The 27,611-nt window shown below is 32.8% G+C and overlaps 1 protein-coding gene across 1 annotated transcript; it reads right to left on the bottom strand.

The window, feature by feature from the left end:
• Nucleotides 1-259: 259 nt before the first annotated feature.
• On the bottom strand, nucleotides 260-26,654 carry LOC140663456 (uncharacterized). Its single transcript, XM_072887634.1, has 4 exons — nucleotides 24,267-26,654; nucleotides 7,498-8,532; nucleotides 2,198-2,854; nucleotides 260-1,466 (listed from the first exon to the last, which is right to left on the bottom strand). Exons 1-4 carry the CDS (start codon nucleotides 24,432-24,434, stop codon nucleotides 711-713), a joined length of 2,616 nt encoding a protein of 871 aa, XP_072743735.1. The 5' UTR covers nucleotides 24,435-26,654; the 3' UTR covers nucleotides 260-710.
• Nucleotides 26,655-27,611: the final 957 nt, after the last annotated feature.

The following is a 27,611-nucleotide window of genomic DNA, read 5'->3' as shown; positions in this document are numbered from 1 at the left end:
TAATATTAAAAAATATATGTTAAGGTAGATTTGTGCAAATAAAATCTTTAGGATCAAGAATGAGCAATTTATATAATAGAAAACAAATAGATTAGTTTTATCAAGTCAAGAAATAAGCCTTCCATGAAAAAATCAATTTATTGACACTCAATTTAACATGATTTGTTGAATATCAAATCTTATTTTAAGATGTTAAATATTACATTAAGTTAGCATATATAATACGAGTTTTGTATATGTACATTGAGATTAATTTAATAAATACAGGAACTAAATAAGGCACAATGCACAATGATTATAATATCATATCGATATTATAATCTTCAATCTCGCGCAATCTTATTTAAATTGACTAAATATTAGATTGAGAAAAATGCGCAAAAGTGGGCATTTTAAAAAATGAATTCAATGCAATTTCTTCTCCTAATTATATATAGCGTTATCTTTTAATGCAGACCACGTAGCCAACTCGATATATCTTAGAAAATGTTTACGAACGTGTACTAACCTCTCGCAAACGTAAAGCGTGAAAGCCCGCGGTCTATTTCCGATCAATTTACTACCGAGAAACACGTCTGCCAAGTGCACCATCTTCCCTCGAACATCTACCATAATGATGCGACCGCAACAGCATTTTCACTTTACTCTTCGTCAATTTTATCAACTTTCGAAATACAAGTATCTGTCTCTTTTTCGAGCAGAGAGCACCGCTACGTGTTGCTCTGTATCGGTGTCATAATGCTGGACTCCTGATCAGAATTCGGTGGTGTCAGGGCCACGTTGCCCTCGGTATCGGCGCGATCGACGCTAGTCTCATCATTAGATTTGGCCAAGCCTACGGTATTATTGACGATACATTTCTTGAAGTGAGTCCTCATGTTGCTGCTCTGCGAGAACCTGCCGCCGCAGTTGGAGCAGGAGTACGGCTTAGTGCCAGTGTGATAGTTGAGGTGTGTCTTGAGGTGGTGCTTTTTGGTGAAGGCCTTTGAGCAGAGGTTGCACTGGTACGGCTTCAGGCCGGAGTGCAACCTGGTGTGGAGGGTCATATTGGAGCGATCGGCGAACGCTTTCTGGCAGACCTGGCACTGGTACGGTCGTTCGCCGGAATGGGTCCTGAGATGTTGCTTGAGCAGCATCTTCCGCGAGAACGCTTTACCGCATTGCTCGCACTGATGCGGTTTCACGCCCGTGTGTATGCGCACGTGCATGTTGTAGGCCACGCGCTGGTTGAAGCTCTTGCCGCATTCCGCGCAACCGTACTCCTTGCGATTCCGATGGATCTTCATGTGTGAGCTTAGATAACCGCGATCGTTGAAGTACTTGCCGCATTCCGGACAAGTCGCCGCGAACTCCCGCGTGCCCTCGTGCACGCTACGGTGGTACTTGTAGTTACGCAGCTGCGAGAACTGTTTGCCGCAATCGGCGCAGCGGAACGGCTTCTCACCGGAGTGTGTTCGGCTGTGCACCTGCGACGATCACGTAGATATCATCACATAGACGAGATATATAGCTAAGCTGCTTGGGGATATGGAACCGAAAAGAAGATGGAGAAGAATCGAATGCAAGTTTGAATCTCTCTGCTTTCTCTTCTATATAATCTTATAATCAGCGCAGATACAACGATCATCTGATATTTTACACAGTAATTATATATGATTATAAAGCTGAAGAAAAAAAATTATATTGAACCTATTATATCAATATATCTAATTTTTTTAATAATAATAAAGTTTTAATAGTGCAGGCAATAAAGGCATACATGATGAAGAATTAAAACGCCCGTTTATATCAGGCGTATAAAGCCATAAACGAGAAAGATAACGCATTTAGTTTAATTAATGGTAACTCCATATATTTGTAGAAACGAATGGAAAATAAAATTTTACTTTTAAAAAGATTATTTAATTATTAAAGGGATTGCAACATTTATAAAAACAAGGAAGTGGTGATCTGGAAAACTCGTGGAATATCATCAATCAGAAGCAATTAAGTGTAATGAAAAGATTTGTGATATTCATCGAAGGAAGAACTTGAAATCGAGAGAGAGAAATCTAAGAGAGAAAATTTGAACTAAATAGTTAAATTTTATGAGATGTATCTAGCTATATCAGACTGAAATCTATGACATTTACAATTTATAGGAGTATAAAGGCGCAGTCTTAAAATGTTCGATTAATTACTTTGATAAAAAATATACCTTGAGCGAGGCCCTCGTGACGAAAGTCTTTCCGCATTGATCGCACCTGTGATCGTCGGCCAATCGTCCACGGTGAGCCCCTTCGATCGTGCTGACGATCGTCTCGTTGTTATTGTTATTATCGCTATTAACAAGAATCCTCGCGATTCGCTCCTCCTCATTTTTCTCCGTCATCTCCATCCTCGAAGAGGACTCCCTCTTCTCGTCCGACTCGATCGTGTCGCAGAGTCTGCTGATCGGATGCGATAATTCGTGTTTCTGTGGTGTTTGCGGAACCGGAATCGGTGTCGTATATCCGTTGGCATTCGTGATAACGGTTTCGTTAACGGCGGGCAACAATCGCGTAGACGTGTTGCTGACGTTTTGAAAGGGCGATTCGTTGCTTCTAGGTACGCTCGCAAGTGGCGCGATTTGATTGCAGGGTGCGAATGCAGCTGGTGGCGATCGGTAGATCTCCTGCACGTTCGTCTCTGGACCACTGACTATCTCGCACGATCTCGTATCATTGTTAACACTCATCTCGCAATTGGTAGGAACTTCGACTGCGTAAAACCCGTCATTTCTCGGCGTATTCCTGTTCGGCGAGTGAACCTTCGGGCTCATCGATATTACCGTAGATCGAGTTGGTTCTGGAGTTAGAGGCTTCTTTTGAATTTCCTGCAACAGTCATGGAATTGTTTTCTTATGCAATTAAATCCACTTTTCTCTTCTTGAAAAAATTATCCTGCTTTAAATAATGAAACAACAAATATTAAAGTGCCTTGCGTTATAAAATTAATTGCAAAAATTTTGTAAATGCTTGTCTTCTATTTTTTTATATTTAAAATATTTTAAATATAGCTTATCTATATTTATTATTTAAAGCAATATCATGAAAAATTTAATACATCTGTTATGATAAGAGAAAAAAAGTAAATTTATTTTTAAATTCAACAATTCTTAAATTTATCTTTAAAGAAAGATATATTTAATTAATCATTTCAATTATAAATAAAAGTTTTGTAGGTATATATAATTATATATAATTAGTGTAATTTTCCAAAAAAAAAATGTAACTGTGTTTTCTCATAATTCAGCGTATCATCCAAAAATTGGGCATTTATTTACAGTAGAATGTAAATGATTAAATCGATTTATCCATATCCATTAATTTTATGACAGGGAAAAAAGTGACCGTGGCATATTAGCCGTGAAAATTTGAAACCGTCACAACAGGAACGTTGAATTAGAAAGTGATATCTAGATTCAAGTACCACCCCGTTTTTTATTACTTTTAGTTACGGTTGGTTTTAAATAGTCATGCTTGTCAAGTTAGGACGATGTTAACATATCGTGAGATTTCCATAAAATTGCCATCTGTTACTCTATCTTCTCTGTAATCACAAATTACAACAATGATTGTTTCTTTTAAATTCAGGAAATTATATCTTGCGTTAAAAAGAACATTTATTCAAGAACAAGCATAAGTATAATTTGTTATTGAAAATTATTAGTCTTTATTTTTTTATAATTTTTTAATAAGATATTAACAATTAACTTTCACGAAGTAATTTTAAATCTTCCTAATATTTATTCTATAAGAATATGTGTCATCCATTGTCAATTTATTCAGACATTGAGAAACAGTTTCTAAACACCACGATCAGGCCAATAGGGTATAACGCAAGAGTCGTGTACATCAATAGTTTCCTATCTTTCGAATGCTAAATAAAACGACTATAGCGCAGTGATAGCCGTGCGCAGGAATGCGTGCGCATAATGAGTAGTTGATAGAAACAGAAGAAAGCAGCAATTAGAAAGTAGTTAGATTGTGACAATTTGACGGATGCTATCGACCGTTTGAATGCAATAATCAAATGACCCTGATGTGATAAGAAAAGCGGATTTATTAAAAAGCATATTTATTTACATCTATTATATTTATTTTTAACGGAAATGTCCAACATAAATGGCCGAGATTGAATTTTTGAAATAGGATTTATGTCTGTTGTTCATTTTTCGGATAGTGTGTACTTTCTACCACGGTTTATTTACGAAAAAAGTTTCATGCTAAAAACGTGACGTTACATTTTCTTTATCACAGAAAGATAGTATTTATATATCATTATAACATTGAAAATATTACTTATAAATAATATATCTTTGAGTTAAAAATCCTGAATTTATTATTTATTTACACGTTATATGCCTTACTGATGTTTAAATGATTAATAAGTGTTAAAAATGATTAATGAGCCATTTCTACCAAAATAGATAAAAATCATTAATTCAAGCATTTGTTCTAAATAGTTATATTTTTATAAAATCATTTTTTATATTAATTTTACTTTTGCATCTAGTCTCGAGATTACGTTTGTTATTTTTGTCATAATATTATATTTATTTGCATAACAATATTCAGGATGCAATCTGCTAAAGTAATCTCAAATAATTCCCTCTAATGAAAATAACCTATGTTTAGTATATAAAAGACAACATTATGCATGTTACAAAGTTACTATTCGTTATCACATAAACATTCTTTTCGTAATTTTATAGTGAAAACTTAGGCAGACTATACATCGCATATAATATTATATTGTATTCTTTTTGGGAAAAATTGGTCTATTAAATCCAGATAGAGATCAGATTAATATCAAGTTAAAATATCTGCGGATCCATATAATATTTTTAGTTTATAGATATCTTTGTTAAAAAATAAACAATTAAATATACCAAATTTGAAGACTGAAAGAACTTGGATAGAAATCTTCTCAAGGTTTATTCCAGTTCTTGCTTTTTTTTAGACTGCAATTATTAATTCGCGTATGCACGAAGGAAAATCTTTAACGACCGTGAATGTAACAGTTCCTTATCCGGACAATTAAAATCTCGGTGCAAGCTGCAGCGACCGCTGCTTGCGCAAACAGCGTGGCCGATCCACGAAATCTGGCACGCATCTCCCGTCGAAAGAGAAAACGCGCGTAATAATGCGACGGACGCGAGCGCAGCTGGTATCGCCAGCTGGCGATGCGCAATCACGGCGCGGCCTGATAAACGGCCGAGGAGGGAGCGGGCTAACTGATAGCTGCATTAATTGTAAGTGAAACGACATCGAGTACGAGTGAAGGGCGACGACGCAGCTGGAAGCGGCGGCGCTCTGTCACCTGTTGTTGCGACGCTACCGTACAAATGGCGAACGCGCGAATTTTCCGGGTTCGCATTCGTCTGCGTTTTGATGTTTACAACTATCAATTAACCTCTTTCCACACACACACACACACACACACACGTCTGGTACATCACACAATTTCTATTAATCACGCAGCTCCGTCGCGCATATTGCTTTTTTTTTTTTTTTTTTTTTTGCGTTTCGCGTCGGAAAATTGATGTACGAACCATGTACATATATGTATATACGCATGATTTCTTTAATTAATTTCTAGAGAAACTCAGTTCTATATCTCGAGTTATTTGTGTTACTAGCAAAAGGCGAAATTTGGAAAGAGGAAAAGATTTGTCGATGTGATAGAAAGGATTAATATTGTATGGAAATTACATAGACAGCCTCCGCGTTTCCTGCCTATCACACATTTTCATCTATTCATGAGGCTACTGGTACCGTTTTATATCTGACATATAATTTATTTTAATAATATACGCATGGCTCTGAAACTAGATAATTTTTAATACACGAGTTAAGGTTCTTGTTTTCTTATGACATCCTTATTGATATCCTTAATTTATGATTTTTTTATTTGCAGAAGCAAATGTACATTTTTTATGCGAAATACATCGAAATAAATTAGCTTATAAGTATGTTACCATTTGCGTTTGATAGTACGATAGAAATAAAATAAAAAAACTTTCTTTTCGCAGAATTATAATGAGATTCAAATGACATCACGTCTAGTCGTGTCTAATTTAATTCGCTCGAACATTATTATTGGAAGGTAGAGAGAGAATCGTGATCAAAGAGCGAGATATACAAAACACATCGAACTAGATTTTACAGCTAAGTTGATTTATGATAAACCAAGAAAATGTATAATAAAATATATATACGTTAAGAAATTTTGATAAAAATGTAAATAAATATTATTTCGTGCAATTTAGATATATCTTATAAAATCGCAAAATTTTCACTTAGTCGCCTTTTTTATATACTTTTACGTATATTTTATTAATATTCCAAATAATTATATAAAATATTAAAAATTAATTTAGATAACAAGTAAGAACGAGGATCATTTTAATGTTCCAGGCAGTTAATCGTGACATTAAAATATGAATTTTTATATTTTACGAACTGAATGAAAATGAATTAATATGTGAATATAAAAACGATATAAGTGTTAAACAACCATTCTTTTACATTCTTGTATTAATTAATTAAAATTGCAAGAACGATTGATGCGCTAGTTTCATGGCGCACGAGAATCGCGGTTTCTATTTAATTAACTTCGCCAGTTTTACCGCGAGCGATTTATAGAGACAGGCCGGGATATCGAAACCATTTTCTCTCATTAATCTCGACGTGCTAGGACGATAACACAGTGAGTGCATTCATGCATCCATGTCACGTTAAAATATTTCGCTTTTGCGGCATTAATTAAGGGTTGTAACGGTTTATCTCACGCGTTATTTTGCGAAAATTGTAGCTGGATCATCGTGAATCAATTGACCGCGATTCATGAATCTTGATAAATCTGTAACTGGATAATGAATGCGAATCGATCAAATAATAAAGATATGTAATGTACAACTTTTTATGTGACTATACATAAGAGAGAGGGAGAGAGAGAGAGAGAAAAAGAGAGAGTTTCGATTATTTAAAACTATCAATTATTAATTATTTATTAAAAAATATGAATTTTTTTTGATTTTATAAATCTTTTCATTTGAATCTTTTCATGTTTCGTATATTTATGTGCGGAAATAAATTTGCCATATTATTCGCATGATTATTTACTTTCATGAATGCTTAATTAGCTCTTTTTAAATTATGTACGCAGCCGAAGTCCTTTTTGCCATCGTTCGACAAATATCAGCTTTTACTACCGATTAAGCGAAGAAATGTTTGTATTTTTTTTATGCCATTCAATGTTATTCACCTCGGCACAATTCCCACCATGATGTGAAATGCGAATCCTTTTGCGTTCGTGAGAATACGAGGCAACGGGATTTTGGCTGATCAGGATTTCATATTTGACAAATTCGTAGTCGAATATGCAAAATAGAGCCATAATGCTTTATCAATCTTCGACGAAATGTGAAAACACAATATCCATAATATATTTATAAACTCGCCAAGTACTTACGTCATCGACGTGACGTTGGGATATGACAGACCGCGGGGTCCTCGGTGAATGATGAGGCCTGATAATCTGGCGCCACGGCGACGCGGTGACGCGATTGGCCACGTGTCTGCGAACGGTCCTCCACCTACAGCAACTTTCGCCGCAGCTGAGGTCCTCGCCCGTTGCTGTCTGCGAACTGTAATCGGTCGTCCTCTCGAACGACCTTGTCCGACACTGCAAGGACGACAACGGCATCGTACCCTGGTAGGGACATTCGTCGCATGTCCTTCCGTAGGAGTCGCCTCCTGATCCTGTCACGTGGATGTCTTCGTTCGTGATCGGCTTCTCCGTCGAACGATTCATTTGCGATCTCTCGTATCCGGATGTTCTGATCCTCTCCGAAGGATCAAGACTACCGTATCCTTCCGCGAACGATCTATCGGGAAGACACGCGTCTCGCTGATAAACATCGAAGGACGATTCGCTACTAGAAGCTATCATCCGATTTTTGTCGGCGATTATCACCGAGCTGTGATCTTTCTCTGCAGAAACATCATCTATCGCTCTATCCTGATATACGAAACTATCGATCGACCATCCACTCGGACAATTTGGATCAAACGAGCTGGGACCAGGATTGTTAACTTCACGAAGCGCTCCGACGTCCCTGAAGACGTTCCTATTGCTATCAGTCGGGATTATCCTAGATTCCTTTCTGTCGAGCGGCTCTTCGTAAGACGGTCTGCTCGATCTGCACCAAGGGTACTGATCGCACCGCAAGTACTTGGGATTAACTTTGACGTCTTTCACGTCCTCCAGTTTACAGTCCGAATGCACTCGCTCGCCACAGGTCGTTGTCACCGGCACCGGTGGTAGTCGTATCCGTAGGGTCTCGGCAGCGCGTAAAAACGCATCTAATCGCATTCGAGGAACCGTAGCACTTCCAGTGTAGACGAAGCCAAGAAGAGCCGCGAGTTCCGGCGCTTCCATTTCAGCTAGAATCATCGTGATGGGCTCACAATGAGCGGTGGCTTTGCTATGCGCCAACAATACCTCCTGTAAAAAAAAAAACAGCGTCTTTTATTTATCTTGAATAATTAAAAAATAATATTATTGAATAATTTTATATATATAATATTCTGAAAACAAAAATGTCGGATTCTAATTCAGTTTCCAAAACATTTAACTTTATTGATTACAAATAAAACACATTTTACTTAATTATTATTAAACAATATTATATAAAAGAAGAAAAAAATGCATATTTTTAAATATCAAGCATGATGTTTCAACTTTATTTAAATGTCAAAAAATGAATAAAAGATGATTCGAAATCCGGATCTTTGCAGTAATAAAAATTAGTTTACGATATCACATATGAATTAATAGTGCATAAGTAATAAAGTACAATAAAAACATGAAGCGAGTTGAGAAATGTATCGAGAAATAACACGCTGACTGCATAAGTAGGCTAAATTTTATTCGCGTTCCATTTTGAAATTAAAAATCTTATAAATATTTTTGTTTGTCTGGTATATATAACGGCAATAAGACTGTAAATCCATTGCTTTGTAAGTTGTTACAGAAATATATCGAACAAAAATGTATGGTAATCAATGTTAGGAAAATCTTCTTAGAAAATTCAACTTAACGAAGAATTGACATTTTTCTGCATTATTTGAAATTTTTGACAAAGTCATCAAATATCAAATATAATATTTTTTTTTTATTTTAAAAACAAAATAACTATTAACTAAAGAATAAATTTGTTATCTTATTAATAATATTTTGATATTTTTTTTTAATAAAAAATCATGTGTTCAATTTGAATTCTGTATAAAAAAAATTTTAATAACACAAAAAAATCACACACTCGTAGATAAAATAAAACAGATTTGAGGAATAATAAGATTCTAAGAACGAAAAAAATAATTTGATAAATTTATTGAAATATAAAGCTGGATTAATAGTTATTCAAAGGACTGTAAAAATTTCGACTTCTGAATCGTTCAAACGTTTACTTTAAGTGCTCGTAAGCATCGCGCGTTTGATTTACTACATTCTTCTTGCTGTCGTTATTCGCGCGGATAATGGAACATGAACAATAATGAATTACGAACGTTTCATTGTTGCAAGCTTGAAGACCGCGTTGTACCGAGATAACTGTAATTACGCGGCCCCGGCGGTCGATTCGACCGGTCTTTTCGATTTTTTAACGCGATAATTAACCGCTATTGGCTGGTCGCCGAGATCAGGGATCCGATTTGAATTAACCTCCGTCATTCGCGCAGTGTTATTCGCGTGATAAAAAAAGGCCGTGCATTTTTGTCCTATTGCGTAAGATCGCGCGAAAATAGATTGCACAAATCTCTTTAGACTCCACTTTTATAAGATCGCGCGATATGTCAATGTACAAAGTGAGTGTCTTAAAATTATTCCCCGGGCTTTCTAAAGGTGTTCTCTATATTCTGCATCAACGTGGAATTTATTATGTATTCAAACCGAGGCGCTCTACATTTCCATAAAGATTAAGCATTTTTTTTGGACTTCCGGATTCTTTGATGATATTATACGTGAGGTTGAGAGAAACATTCTAGTCTTCAATCATTCTTCTTATTCGCACCGCTCTGCAACCATTTTAACGGATCGTTGGAGGCGAAAAATGGCGAGAGCATCATTCTTGCACGTAGAGAACGCAAATGAAACGTTAGCTTTCAAACCGGCCCGCGGCTCGATGCAACTTTGCTGCACCGTTGCTTCCAATGGCGTAGGAAGAACTTTCGAATTCTTACGCAAGAATCATTCGTGGAGCCTACATTTCATTTTTGCAACATCAAACGTCAATATCTCACAGTCTCTCTTCTTCTTAATGTTATTGCTATAAGAGAGATTTCAGATCATATTCTAAAAAGAGCCTCAACTATAAACTAAAGAACCTGAACTATAAGTTAATTTTAAAATAAATATCTAAGATACAAATATATACAGTATTTCTAAATTTAACAATTTTTATTTAACAATAAACTATTTTTAATACGATGTGTCACGCGGAGAGCGCTACTTTTATTATATGATTTTTATATTAAAAGTCTACATTTTATAGCATCATTGTAGATTTAAAATTTGTATACTTTTATCAAATTCTTTTATATTGGTAAAAAAAAAAAAATAGGTTTGTGGGTTGCCTGTTCTTGTTGTCCGTATATTTCTGTTACATTATAGCTACACCCTTGCGCCGCAAGGCCGTGTGGTCGGCTTTTTTCCTCCTCCTACTAGAAGTGCTTTCTCGGACGCAATTACCTGAGATTAGTATTTGCGCGTTTGAATTAGTATTTTGCATTTGTATCGTAAACATTTCCGGAGGTGTTGTAATATCTCCGGAATATATTTCATTACGGATATGGGGACGAATATTATGTATGTATAATCAGATGCGAAGTACAACGTGAGCTTTTTCCTCAGCCGGGCAATTAAGGGTAATGCGCGTCGTTTATCGGCGAACTTTGACACAATTAATGATGCAATAAGCGTGTTATTATACTCATATTTAATATAAGCACCTACTTTACAAATTTTTTAGAATGTTGTTAAGCGTAGATATAGTATTTAGCTACAAGCCTTTCATGAATATTTTATGTGAAATAATTGCTCTCTCTCTGTTTCTCTCTATCATGATAATGTGCCCTTACATTATTAATTGCTGAAACATTAAAAAAAAAAACAAGCAAATACATATAAGAATAAATTTACTTAAATATACGCAAAACTTTGTTACATAAGAATTTTATTTGGAGAAGATTATTCCGATTTAATTGTTTTTAATTTTCTCTCTCTCTCTCTCTCTCTCTCTCTCTCTCTCTTTTTCAAGATGTTTGATATTTACTAAGTTTCTTATGAATCGCATTTATCTCAAAGTTTTACAATAATTTTTTATTCTATTTTATGTTTTTATTGCTTTATAGATCCTCCGTGGATTAAAAGATGATTATAATCGGGATGCCTGGCAATTTGTTAAAAATGTCTATACCCGCTATCTACAAATAGTATATAATAAACGGTTACTGCTTTCAAGCTGTGAGAATTTTTTAAGACTGTTTACATCGATTTATATGTCGATTCCTCGCACGCGAAACAGCGATTACACCATCGAGATCTATCAATCAATTACAATAAATATTACAAATAATCTAGGGATATTATCTTCAACCGTTAAATGATATCAAGCTGTGCAAAATTTTTCAGCCCGTTTCCACAGATTTATAGATCAATCTATAAGTGCATAAAACATTACTGTTGGGATCTATCAATCAGAATCACAGCGATATTCTGAATGCGCTTTCTATCTGATGTGATCTATCCTATCCACACATTATGAAACTTAAGGTACGATAGAGAACATCGATTAGACCGTCATAATTACAGTAATTGCATATCAATTCTCAAAGTCTAAGTGATTGAGTGAATTTTTGTCGACAGTCGACTTTACCTTCGCGCGAAGTAACGTGTAAAGTTTCGCACCTACTTCTCGTAATTGTAGGGTATTCGATGGCTCGCACGCAACAGTGCGTTGCAGTACTTCTGCAAATATGTACAGCTCTTGAAGGAACGCTCAAGAAGAGTCGATTTCCGAGACCTCATATTAAAAGAGTGTTTGCTAGAGATACACGACTTTATTCTCTCTCTTGAAAGATGTCAAGTTAAATTTTTCAACGCAAAAATTTCTCGATAAATATTTAAGAAAAGATATAAAAATAGAAAACAATTTTGTTCTTAACCTCCCTCTCTCTCTCTAACTGAAAATTCAAAATTAAATTTTAAAACTAAAATTTTTCATTTAAGATATCTTAAATAAAGAACAAATATATTCAGCTAATAATATTTATTCATATTCTTTAATTTGATATTGTAAATTTAAAATAAAATGTTGAATCATAGACTATAGGATATGTCGAAATACTTTGATCTAATTTTCCAAATGAACGATTTTCAAAGCCAAAAAAAAGCAAAAATAAAATAAATTTAGAGACCTACAAGTATGTGAAATAATGTAGTATCGAAAAAAGATATTCATCGTAAATTGTTAAAGAAACTTCTTATATTAACAACCAATGTGTATGAACAATAGGTTTCTAATAAATAAATTAAGTAATCAAATCAAGTATTATATCAGTTTGATATGTATTATTTAATATTCGTTAAAAGAAAAATACGAATTAAAACTTTTCAAATATTATTTAAAAAATTCAGACGAAAGGTATCGTACGTCTTTTAAATTGACATATGTATATTTATTTCTCAATTATTGAGTGAATGACGTATCACTCAATAGCTGAGAAATAAATATACATATGTCGATTTAGAAGACGTATGATATCTTTCTTTTGAGTTTTTAAAATAATATTGGATTTTAATTCGCGTATTTTTCTTTTAACGAATGTTAAATAATAACACATAAAAATAAAGCTCCTCTAGGCAATTAAAGATAAATTTTTTATGAGTTTGGATTTTTCTGCTCGAACTCTTTCAGAACGGTTATATTATATATTATATTATATGGACATAAATTTCTAATATTCAACGCAATATTTAACACGTTTCTCTCATAACGATGCGAATAATGATATAAAATAAATTGATGAACATCGTCTTCGCATATATAATATCACACATCCGTGATATTAAAATAGTAAACGAGTACGATTCGACTCAAGTATCATTTGATTTGTGAGTAAGCTGTGTACATATATCGATTAAAGGCCGCGTGGTATTGCGCTTATGTGACGATAATTATACGATTCCGTGGTCGAGAGAAAACGCCGAGAGCCGTGATTTAATCTAGCGAGTCCGCCCGCTTGAAATTATTCGAACGTAAACGCAATCAAAAATAATTACCGTGGCGAGGGAGGGCAAACGATCGGCGAGCGGAGTTATTGAACGAACTAAACTTTGTTTAAAGTCCTATTCACACGATGCATAACGTTTCACATATCGTTAATGGATGCGATATAACGCGACTTGAGTGGTTGCAATCGACCAGATTGATTCGTGTTACACGTAATGGCAACATCACGTTACATATTACGCGTACACTCTTTTTCTACTATAATTTAAATGTAGTAAAATATTGTGTATTTTTGCGTATCAAAATAAAAAAAGAGTATCCTCTCGAAGAAGGCTGTAACATGACGATATTAATGAAAAGTGTTCTATGATCGATCGGTTGTCGGTCATATATTTCCGTTTCAAGACATAAAGAATAAGAATTACGCGCGAAATGATTGTGAAAGTAAACGATTCATAAAGGAGCGCTTCTGTATACAATCGCCTGATAAAATCAAGGCAGGCAAGATAAATGGATGTCGAATTTGTCCATATGGAATTGATATTTTTGATTACTAAATTGTGAAACGACGTGAGCGTAAGATACAAGGTATACGCGAGAGTACTTATTACTCGGAAAGCGCGAGTGATTAAGAAATGGTTAACGATCGCCTCTCGTACCCGAATCACGTGTGAGGAGAGTTTAAATGTCTTTACGGCGCGGCGTCCGTCGTGATGCCGTAAACGCGATGAGCGATGAAGCGAGTCGCAAGCATGAAGCGTAACAATTTCTGTCTAACGCGGGATACGGGTATCGCACGGACAATATCGGCCATTAATCATTCCGCCGTATCGATATGCCGCGGATAAATTATTACCCTAGTAACGTACGGTGTTAAAAGCCGCATGCCCGCGGCATCTTGTGACGAGATTCCTGGGATACAGCGTGATTAACCTTAACACAATGCGATACTATATTGGAATACAATGGAATAATGGAGAATTGATAAAACATGATTGATCTTATAATCGAGATTTCTCGTTATACTTGCAATTAATAATATTAGCACCTTAAGTGTGTTATTCGAGCAGGGACGTAAGGGATCGTGATTTTTTCCGAATCGTAATTTGTAAAATTTCAGATTACTTTAATTTTAAAATGTAACCGTAATTTTAATAATTAATTATTTAATTTGTTTAATAAAGACATAATATTTAGATTTTTTTATAAAAATGTTTCAGAAGAAAGATGTAAACGATACGAAAGTATCTAATAACAATTATTTTGAACGATACGTCAATATGCTGATTCTATAACGTTGTACGTGACAGCTTAAAGTCTGTGTAAATTGAAAAAGTAATTATAACGCCGATATAGATCGGAAACATTGAGTGTGTAACATTATACTGCCTATTATGTACTGTCACCATCGTCACAGTTACGCTCGGTTGCTTAGTAATTTTATCCTTAAGTATTTTATATCAACGCAAATTGTATTTTTAATGGAACAATTTGTCACTATCAATTTGTTATAAATTTGTTATTCTTATCGTGTAACGTGTCTAACTCTCGCCTTTTAACGTTAAAAATATGTCGGTAAAAAGAAATAATATTCAAAACTCAGATCTTTTTCAAAAATTAGCGTATCTATTGAATCTATTCCCTAGTAGGATTATATTTGAGAAAGCAATTATTCTTGAATCTTTATCGAGATAATTACTACAAATGTGCTAAGAATACAGATTTGATTTATTGAGAGAAACGGAAAAACAAGATGTAAGAGTTACAAGACCTCGCTTACATGTATATTATTTATATATTCGAATATGAAGTTGTCACGCTTTCCAATTAATACACTATAAATGTTCTTGAAAAAATTAATGTTTCAAATTACAATTCAATAAAATTTGTTCAAATAATCGATAATTTATCTTCTGTATTCCTGTATAGTATGTAAATCTGTTGTCCAATAATTCGCAGATGATTATTTTATTATCTCCATCGACATTAATTTTTCCTCTTTTCTTAGCTTTGTACCCTCAAGCGATGATTATATCCGGCACGAACGCTGACTAATAAGTGGTATGACTCGACAATGCTCATGTTCGCGAGTGATGGATATCAACGTATTTATTTCTATGCGAATTGCATATATCTCGATTAAAAACGTTACGTTTGAAAATTATGTACTTAACTTTGTCGATTGAATAAAAATGATGCATTTAAAGAGGTCTTTTAATATTTTTAATGTCTCGAGATAAGACTAATTTTTTTTTTTTTTTGCGAATATTTGCGTATTTTTATTTCAAAATAATTAATTAAATATTATGACGTGTACGTGTTGTATAAAAATCTAGAAAAAAGTGTATTTTCCATAACATAAGTACGTTATTTCAAGGCGATTTAAAAACTATTATTACTTAAAATGCATATATTTTTTATATCAAATATTTTGTCTTATTTTGCTTCTCTCTAATATATCTTTCTTCTCTCTAACGTTCCCGGCTTCTTCCTCTTTTATAGAATTTAAATAAATCTTCTCGCCTCTTAAAGGATAGAACAACGGCCTACAAGAGCCGCCTACGCTTTTGCATATTCTCTCAATATATTATAATATATTAACTACGCCTCTATCTTCAGTGATTTAACATTTACCGTTACGACTTACTTTGCTCAATCCGATAATGCATGATTGATAATGCGAGTACTCAAAAATTTAACAACCCTGAAGGGGTTGACGCGCGACCGGTTACACGGAAGAGGAAAGAGGGCGAAACTGTAGGAAATCTGCATTTACGAGCTTACACACACACGCGCGCGCGCGCGTGCGCGCACACATGGTCGATTTTCCGTCAGAAAGAGAAGAAAAGGAAAACTGAAAATTCTCGAAACCGGTCGCTAATAATAACGGTTCTCGATCGTGAAATGTAAAAGTTCTAGCCTTACGTGCTTTATGTACTTATGTGTTTCACATTACGTTTTATTTACTTTACTTTATTTACTTTAATAAAATCTGAATCCGAGATTTAATTGGCAAGATTATTTAATTAAATGATCAAGTATTACTTTACGGGCTTTTCGTTGAAGGAACGTCGATTCGGAAGAGAATATTCAACGAGAAATCTTTAACTGAAACAAAATATGGGAATATGATAAATACGACGAATATGGGATACAATAAATATAGCAAAGATAATTTCTCATCAAAATTTACACGCATTTTTTTATCGGCTTTTTTTATCAAGATAAATCTCTCATAAATTTCGATGACAGGTCCAACTCTATTTTATCAGTTCTCCTGACGTATTAATTGATTCATTTTGCTTATTGTTAGTCTTAAAAAAATATATTTTTGTATAAATCTCTCTCTCTCTCTCTCTCTCTCTCTCTCTCTCTCTCTCTTCTTACATATGTACATACTTTAGACTATATATTTTAGCTATGAATGCATCAAATTTAAATAAAAGACTTATATCGCTCTAATAAAAAGATCCGAAACATATACAAAGTCAGAAGAATTCTCCGGTGTAGAAATCAAACAGAAAATTAATCGTCATTTTATTCGCTTCCTCTCATAAAGAGACTATTTGCGTAAATTCGCCAATTTATTTCAAACATGAGATTCAAGTCAAAACGATATCTTTATTTTCTCACGAAACACAACTTTCAGTAAATATAAATAATGAACATTTGCATTTCTTGTAGAACGAATTGGAGGACACTGCCATGGAGTAACGTTAGAGGAATTCCGAAGTAATGTTAGAGCAGCTTTCATTTGCATGTAGAAGCGATTCAAATAACGTGCCGAGAATATCGCGCAATTGAATTAATTGCCATCGTTGATCGCGGATGATACTGGCTATAGATAAAACACTCGCGTGCAACAACTTTCTTAAGCCGCCAACGTATATTTGCAAGGGATTACGATCGATCGATCGCTTTGCTACATATTAAATTTTCTACTGATATGTTTGCGATATGTTAGCAGTTAACGAAGTCGCTCTAAGCGAGATAGAATGGGATGGCGATTTCTGGGAAGAAAAGGAAAACCGTGAGAGATTACTGTGCGATTATATATCGCGTGCACATGTATCTATAAATATAATCATATAGCGTATAGCATGTACAACATTTTATCATCTATTGGTATTACTATAGTAGCTTTCCCGTGATTTCAATTGACCATGTTAATTTTTCTTAGCGTCTCTTCAACATTTTTTAATGTCTTCTCGCTAAAACTTGGAAAATATCGTTTTCCTTTTAACTTAATTTTTACATACATAATTATCTAGATTATTATTTATATTTGAATTATTCTTTTATATTTTCCATTTTATATGTTTACATGTAAACTCTTTATTTAAGAATTCGCGAATTTAATACGAAATTTTGAAAATTAAAATTATCTCTAAAAATCTCTAAAAAAATATTTAAAATTGTGACAATCTTTCTGTGAGTTTGATGATACAAGTAAAAGGGTCTTCATTGACGAGCCGATGTTAGATTAAAAAGATTTAAGAGTTCCTACCGTGAGGAAGAAAGAGCTATGCTTCCACAATGCGTTAAATTAATAACCCGTTACTAAGAGCTGCTACTAATAGACAGCTCTTGGACGGCCCTTCCTTCCTGAACGAACTGAGCGACTATTATCTTCAATTAGCTTTCTCTATTAATGTCTAATCTAGTCGAACATCGTGATCTTCAAAGGGCAGCCACAAATTTATTACACGTCGTTCAATAAGATAATCTCATATAATTACTATTTTAACGTTATTAAATAAAATATATTAGATATTTCAGGAATTTTTTAAGAGACTCAGCATGTTGAATATCTAATGAATTAGGTGTTAATTTCGAAAGAATATATAATGATGTCTAACAATAATACATTGCGTTTATTTTAAAGTTGTTTACGGCAAAAATCTTTCTTTAAACAGTATAAGTTTTCGCAAGATAAATAATCGTTTAAAATTATATTTTCAATATTCTATGACTTATTTAATATTTCTCGTAAAAATAAATGTTATATTTTTCAAATTCTTGTGTCAATATATAACACAGTTATTTATTGGCTTAAATTTCTTATATATAAAATTAGTAATTTCGTAATAATTATATGTTTAATGATGAATATTTTATATTATTTTACATAACATAAATGTTAAATAACTTTTAAATATATATATATTTAATATACGTAATATATTTACTAATTTTATAATTAATTTTGTTAAAAAAATCTATTATTTTCAAAAATAAAAATAAAATTAAATAATAAATTAAATTGAATTAATTAATTCCTTAATAAAATATACAATTTTTTCTCACAATATGAAACCTTTTTATTTATATAGTTTCGATCTTTTTAATCTTTCCGTGATCTCTATCATAATTAATGTTTAATAAATTTTACCTTCGCATTACTCAATTAACATTTTGGAGCAAGTGGAAACATAAAACATTGTCATGATTTAAATATATGGATATGTCATTGTGATATTCTGCCTTTATATCCTGTCTTTCCTATGTGTGTCATCGTTAATGGCTCGTAGTTTATTACAATAATCTGGGTTGATCAATGCGAATCGAACGCACAAACACGCATGGTCATATTTTTGTAGATATATAATATATGTTAATGGCAAACTTCTGAGAAATGATGTATTTCTTTTATCCTTCAGTTTTTGATTGTCTTAATGTATGATCTTGTTAATAAATGCATAATTTAATTTGATAAATAACTTTGTCTCATAAATATGGCTTTGTACCTTAATTTTTATTACTTTATGTAATAAATATTACTGAGAAAATGTAACATTACTTTCTCGAAAAATGACTAAATGTTTAAATTTTGTAAATTTTTCTAAAATTGAAATATTACATACAATTCCAAAACGTGTAATATAAATGTCTTACCAATAAAAAGAAAATGTGCGCGACGGTAGAAGCATTTTTCAAATCACGTGACGAATCGACGATACGCGTGTCGACATCGTATCTCTCGACTGACGTATGCACTACACGCTGACGTGAAATATCGATCCGTCGCTTCCTTTACCATAATCTTAATTAAGCAATGAATACGTGATCTCGTGCTGTGTCGGCCTCTCTAATGATGGGTCCGACTATGAGAAACACTTGCTCTCGTGCGGCGCTTACAAAAAACACACGGACGCACTATAATCTGTTCGCTACAGAAAGCCATAATTTCTCATCACGCGACGTTTAAAAGCTTTTTGTTTCTATTAAGGTCTTCTGGAAATAAACCGTTGCATTCTTACATTACACGTTTGCACAACTGATATATGTGTGCTGATACATATGTGTGATATGATGTAGGTGTGTCTTTTTTTTAATTAACGACATCAAAGCACATACACATAGCATATATATATAAAACATGTATATATATATATATATATATGTATATTGTTTTGTGTATTATTTTTTACAGTTAGTTATTTTAATAGTTTATAATTTCATTTCTTGTAAGAATTGTCATTAATTGTCACTCTTTTGAACATCTTGCGGATATCTAAATTGAAATCGAGAATTGTGTACTACAGTGAAAGCAATAAAAGTAACAATAAAAGTAACAATAAAAATAAATATCAGATAATTATGTATGAAAATAAAAAACTTCTAGAGATACATATTTTTATGTTATTAAACTTTCACTTGTTAGATAGCTAAAGAAATTTGCTAATACTCGTCCAGAGAGATACAGCCTTTCAATATTGATTGTTTAGCTTTTTATTATTATTATGCTCAGAATTCTTATAGTTGTCATTTTTTAAGTGATTATATATAAAAATAATAAATTCTCAATTGTTTAATCATAATCAGTAATTATTTTCTCGACATACAATTCTTTATACAAAACATATTTAATATTACTATAAATTTTTTCTTAATGGACATGTTCTAAAATATTTTGAATTGATGGAGTTTTTTTAATGATACTTTTATAGTTAGATAATGAATAATCGGTCATTATCAAATTCTTTCAGCAGTAGAAAAAGAATCTAAATTTATTCGGATATTCGATTACCTGTAAAAGGCCATAATTATCGAGATTAGCGGTAATGAGCAAAAAATATTTTAGCGACAATTTAAATAAAAAATCATAGCGTCTTTAGTGTTAATAGAAGACCATAAAGGAACGATAAACATCATAGAAGAAACAAAATTCTCAACAAAAAACTCTTATAAGCCACGTGAAATCGTATTCCACGAAGTCCTACAGTCATAACAAATACATATTTGAGCCTTAAACATAATATTTTTAGCGACAATTTTTGATAATTAAATTTAACACAAAGGTTTAATGTAAAATGCTTTTTTTATGAATCCAAAATAAGGGAAACTCGAATAATTACGGTCGTATAAAAAATTACGATTTAAAATTTTTTTATCTTTTGATATATTTATGTATTATATATTATAATATGTATATGTTACGATTTATTAAAATTTCTCGTTGTTAAAATATAATGTATTCTTCACTCTAACAAGAAGAAGAATGTATACTTTCTCATTCATTGTATGTGCAACTGTAAGAATTAACACACTTTGCTAATAATATCAGTCATACTAATTGGAATACATGTGATTTTCCACGCTCGTCGAGATGTAAAAGCCAAATCTAAAAAGCTAGTAGTGCGCAATAAAATTCACACAAAGCGCAACATATTTCATAACGACGAATCCGTTCTGCATTTATAACACTTTCTGTGATTTTATCTCTTCTGACATTTATGTCACAAAAATGTTTTTTTTTACTTTTCTGAATGCCTTAATTTCAATTTTAAATAAAAGTATATGTTTCATATGTTTATGTATATATATGTGTGTGTGTGTGTGTGTGTGTGTGTGTGTGTGTGTGTGTGTGTGTGTGTGTGTGTGTGTGTGTGTGCGTCAATGCACTCATAATTATACCCGTATTATAATCATATTACTTACGTTAATTGAACCAACACGTGAATTTTTTTTGCTAGCTCCACAGTGACGCAAGAATGATATTCGTAAATCGCGTGATTTATTTCATAATGAGAAGCTTATTACGAGATCGCGACTGAATCACAGACCTTTCTGTGATTCAACAATGCATATTCTTTTTTTCTCCATTTTTTCGCGATGTTTAGACAAAGTGAATCATTTGACTGCGTGAAAGTCAAATTTTTAGGGTAAACTGTTGCAAAACCGGATATCAATTCTTTACGATTCTCATTAACGGTCGAATTAATTGCGTGCAACGTGCGTCAATGCAAGGCCGAGAGTTAAACAAGTTTGAGATTTTTTTATATACACGCTTTTATTCTTTTGAAACTGTAATAATATTTTCTTATTTTTCCTGAGCAATATTTTATATAATTATGTTATAATACTTTGCGTTTAATAAAATAAAAATTGATTAGAATAAAATAAAATTTATTTTATTTAATAATTTTTTTTTATATAAAAGAAACTTTAATTTTATTCTGTTTGGAATGATTATAAATGTTAGGAAAATAAAATATTAGTTAAATTAATATATATAATAAATATATATATATTAATATATATGTTATAAAATATATATGTAAGAAAATATGTATAAAATATCATTATAATTTTTTTCGAAGTCTATAATAAAAAAAATATTCTTTTATATTAATTATCTCTTATTTAAGTTTCTAAAGATATAGTTAAAATTTATTTACATCCGATTACAATAATTTATAAAATAATTTTTAAATCTTGGCTTTCAGACAAAAATTTTGATATGTCTTAAAATTTTTTCTTCTTCCACATTTTTTAACAAAATAATTTAATTACGTTTCTCTCTATTCATGTGATGCGCAAACGAATGTACAAAAAGTAGGAATCTCGTGTGGAAGAAACAGGTCAACTGGATCAAGTGGTAATAAATCGTAAATGTCGTGACTCGAGAATCCGCGAATGGTAGTACCGGAAAGACGCGCATCGCGTGGCGGACCATTCCGCGTATGTTTCAAGAACCGCAAGAAAGTTGTCTAGTATCGTATAGAAATGCGTCGTACGAGATTTACAGAATCAAAGGTCCGGGAAACTATTGACGTTGAAGTTAAGGTTACCATATTTGCCTTGCAATAAGAAAACGGATTTCACGGACGTAGTCTTTTTTTAAGCATAAGACAGTAGAAGTGACCATTCGTGTGTGTTGTGTTATTTCCATAACGCGGTATACGATCGTATACTGATGCTTTACTTTCGATTAAAATAATTGGCATTTACAAAAATAAAATATAAAAGTAATGTAGAAATTAAACGAAGTATGTTGTGCGATTAAGTATCTTTCTAACGATAACAAAAACCAATGAGTTCAATCGATTCAACGAATTTAAATATTCTAAAGAAATAGAGAAATTTTTCTTTTGGACATTCCAATTGCTAGAGTTTAGAAAGCGTAATTCGTGGCATGAATTCGTGGCAGCGATGCATAATTGAGAATTTTCACGCGCGACATTACTTTGTAATTGCTAGAGTGCATCGGAATTTATTTCCTCGATTTTCCTTTCGTAACGAGATTCTACTCACGTAAAGCTGCGCTTCACAGATATTTTACAGTAGCAAAAATAATGAAGTATAATTTTTAAATACATAAGAAATTATCGAAAGAAAGGAGCACCAAAAGAGACTACAATAACTATAATAATTACGTAAAATTGAAGAGTAAAGAATCTGACAAAATTAAATTTAAAAAGAGTTTAAACGAATAATAGATTTTTTGTTTTTAAATAATTTTAATTTTCCAAATTCTTTACAATTGCATTCTCCTTTAAATGAGACAAAAAATCTCGCGTTAGTTAGCTCGATGTGAAACCAATCTTTATGAAATACTTGGCTCTCTTTCTCTCTCTCTCTCTCTCTCTCTCTCTCTCTCTCTTTCTTTCTCTCTCTCTTTCTCTCTCTCTCTTGAAAGAGGTATATCTGTATAAAGATTGAGGGCTATTACAAGAGAATAGAATAAACGTCCTGTTGCAAAAATGCACATTACCTGTCTCGTTAATTTTTCACTCATGTTCCGATCTAATGGTGCAATAGTTTAACGATCGCGCAACTCGACTCGAGGTCGCAACGTACATCGTAACGTAACCGGCGCAATTTTAAGAAACTAACAAGAGTTGCGCGGTATCTCGTATCTCTATTTCCGTATGACATAATTCGACGGCATTAAACGCTCGTCAGCGCCCGCATACAATCGGTTTATATACGTGTGGCGTATGTACATACACAATTACAGCGAGCAAACAGCATAAGCGAACATCCGGCGCGAAATGCACTTGCATTCAAGTGCAAGATTAACAAGTCTGTCGGTTTTTATACCGGTAACTAACCCGCTAATTAAATGGCAATGCGAGCCACGTTCTCTTTTATTGCGCCTTTTATTATAGTCGAGAGTAATTAACAGCATTATAAAAGCTTCTCCCTGAACTGTGAAATACTCGAAATGTTGTAAGAATTTTCATAGATCGTCTAAATTCGATGTAATTGCTCTTTCACAGTTCGCAATCTTTATTATTTCAGATAATTATATTATAAATATATATATATATATATATATATATATATATATATATGTATATATAGACATATATTTCTAAATTTCTAATCCAATAATATTAATTATGAGTATAAAATCTGTTTTTTATGTTTTTCATTATTATTGAAAAATTATGCGTGATTAATATTATTAGATACATAGATAAATAGAAAAGAAAAAAATTCCGACATAAAACAGCCATAACTCAAAGTCGATCTCATTTACAGTGAAATCTTATATTAATTTAATCATTTTAATAAAAATATGCATATCAAACCCAAAAGAACCAATCTAATAAATGACTTTAAAACAATTTTCTCTTTCTCTCTTTTATTTAAATCAACTCGTGTTATTTCTGCAAAATAGTTAACACAATTATAAACTAAATTACAATTTTCTACTGACCTGGAGATAAGGACTCGCTGCTGATAACACCAGACGATGCGCGAGAAATCTCTGGCCTCCTGGACAACACAAGGCCACGTCGGCGAATCTCTGCGACAGCATAGCCTCTTTCAGGATGTCACCGACGTCCGGTGCCCTCCCAGAAACACGAATCACCTCTCCCATCATGCTCTATTTAAAGCGTGATCAATGGCCGTTCGTAAAAATACGCATTTCTCGACAAGTCTTCAATCAGAGTTCATTTGCGTGTAACTTTACGACACCTGAAAACATCTTTACAAAGCTGCCAAAGTTCTTAGAATGACTGTTCCTAATCGTTCTTGTTCATTTCACACGTTATCGGCTTTCACGTAAATCCATCTTTCGCAAAAATGCACGAAACGAGTTTTTAACGAATGTGCCCTATTCTTCACTCGCGTGAATAAATTTGAGCGAAAACCGGCTATTTTAAAATTTTTTATCTCCTTCTCAATCAAGTGTAATCGATCACATTCGTGAATGCCATTTTTTTGCCGCGAAATCTTTTTAACGGTGTAATTTAATTTGTATTTAATTATAATATTAATGATTATTTTTACGAAAGAAGATCTAGCTTATTTGTTAAATGCTTCCTCGCAAGCGAATTCGTTTTAAGAAGCGTGCGATCGATCGATCGCATTTACAGGTGATGACACTTGTTGACTCTGTCGTGTGGCACTGAATTATGGCCATGTGTTCGTTGGCATTTGTCAGCGATAACGGCGTTGGCATTCGCTGTCACATCTTTGCTGCGAGATTTATGATCGACCGCATTTATTTTCGACCGTTCTAGGTTTAACTTTACATTCTCTCACTATTAAAATCAGCTTGCAAGTTGGTCCAGACGGATTATGAATCATAAATCATTCCGTTCAATCTTGTACACATTAATTAATCTCTTTGCCTTATCACGCGTTCCCTATTTAGTTATTCAGCTCGAGCGACCGAGAATCGAATTGGTAGAAATTTGAGAATTTTTTTGCAAATTTAAAAAAAGACACTGTCCTTTAATTCTCTTTTGCGTATTATATTTTATTATGTAATAATAAATTTAGAGAATATTTTTAGAACTTGCTATATTCTCAATTGCTATATTCAATTTTTTCGAAATAATTTAATAACTGAATAATTTACGTATAAATTATATACACTCTTATGTCTCTATTATAAATGACGTCGTTCGCGTTTCACAAGCACAATAGTTCTTGAATAACACGTGCGTATCTTTATCGCGTGTCTGTATCTTCCGTTGATTCTTTTAAGGGGCTTCCGTTAATGGAACATATGTACGTGATATTCTCTTTCGTCGTTCCGTAATCTTACAAATTCCAAGACTTAAGTTTTTCTTCCCCGCAATCAATTACCTTTCGTAGTTCCGTGTCGTGTATGTAAATGATAATAATTCCGTTCAGAATGCCGTCGGACGAGTCGATTCTACGATTCAAATTTATACGTCGCTTGAACGGAACATTTATCTATCTATCGATCGATCTGACGTTAAGATTATCTTGGCCCGTTTAATAAACGTCGACAATCAGCTTCTCCTCGCGGATGACAGCTCTTCAATCATCACCGGAACTCAAGATCATCAAGGACGTTCACTTTCTTCAAGATGCGTAGAAATCCGTTGAATTTAATTGATCTTGTTCATTTGCCTGGTGATGGTCATCGATTACGTCAAAAGTCGTTTGATTTATTTAATTTGTATTATATTGTAATGTGTCACATTTTTATTGTTTATCACAAAGTATTTCGCGAATCACTCAATTGATTTTAGAGAAAAAAATAACAAGGAGCAAAATTTTTTTCCTTGATTGGTTAATTAAAATGTAGAATTATTAGATCCGAATTATTACACCAAAAATATTCTTCTGCTTCTCAATCAGAAAAAAATTGATGTTACATCAAATTGAGTAGCCGTTTCACAACGGAAATATTTTTCTGATTAAATTAGTTGAATTTAATAAGTAATTGTTATGGTCAAATCAATCCAATAATCACATTAATTGATCGAGTTTTATTGATACAAATCTATCGACAGTTATGTCTCTCTTTTAAAAGAGAGTAATCAGACGAAATCTGCGTATGAAATGTTTTGTCCTCGAGGTTACATTTATAGAGACAGATTACTTCATCGATTTGGAAGAGAATCCGAAAGATCGTGAGTGATAGAATGTTATTCCATTGCGAGTATACTCGCGGATTCGCTCGACATATCAATCTCGCGCGTTCTCTCTCAAGCCTTTCCGGTGTCTCGTGCAAATCTTTCTGGCGAATCGCGCTTACACGAGGAGAACCCGTCGCTGAACGATTCAGCAGGGCGACTGCCACCTGAAACGCTCAGGTGAGCAGAGACCACCTCTGCCACCGCGAGAGTGGTCTCTCCGGAGAGACGGAGAGCGTACTCGCAGGGAACTCCTCCCATGTCTCGCTATACTATTCCCCTCTCCTCTCCCCATTCCTTTCGGAATCACCTGCGTGTATGTATACCTCTAGTAATATACATATGTATACTGGGTTTTGGCGTGACGTTGATAAAAAGACAAAATATTGATATAAACTATTTCTCTCACTCGAATATAAATGGTTAACGTAAAATAAGAATTTACACGCATATATTGTATGTTACTTAAACCTCATTAAAATATTTAGTTGATTTTACGAGTAAAATATATTTTGAATTTAAATTTTTCTCTAGAAGCTTCAAGTAATTAACTGAAATAATTATTTGTCTCATTTTTTTGTAAAATTGGACGGTAAAATATTTGAATATGCTATTTTCACACCAATTATTCCATATATGTTAGATCAGTCTTTATTTATATTTTATTAAATAATTAGATAGTTTTATAAATTAATAATAAACATTGATTACAGCTTTAAAAATAAATGCCTACTTATTTTCACTTTTCTATTTCTTGTCGTTGCTACATAACAAATTTAAAAAATAATATTTTAAATATAAGAAATATAATATTTGAAATGGTCAATACATATACAAATAAAAAAGTTCTCCAAAAATTTAAGTATTATATATTTCAAATACAAATTTCTGATATAATTTTTTTAAAAGCTTTTTTTCAAATAAAGATATCCGATAGTTATCAAAGATAACTATTGAATAAGATTAAAATATATCAAAGATTTTTAGACGAATTATCACACAGATAGGTTGAAAATATAGAAAATCCAAATTTAGACTCGTTTAGCTTGATATATTGATACCTTTTTTAAAAATTATAGACAAGTGAATCAAAAAGATTTTGTCAGTTTGTCTGACTTTGAAATAAACTGTAGCACAAAGTGTAGAAATATCTGGCATTCTAG

The sequence above is a fragment of the Anoplolepis gracilipes genome, chromosome 3, assembly GCF_047496725.1.
Source record: "Anoplolepis gracilipes chromosome 3, ASM4749672v1, whole genome shotgun sequence".
Classification (NCBI taxonomy): domain Eukaryota; kingdom Metazoa; phylum Arthropoda; class Insecta; order Hymenoptera; family Formicidae; genus Anoplolepis; species Anoplolepis gracilipes.
This window is presented reverse-complemented; position numbering and strand designations above follow the sequence as displayed.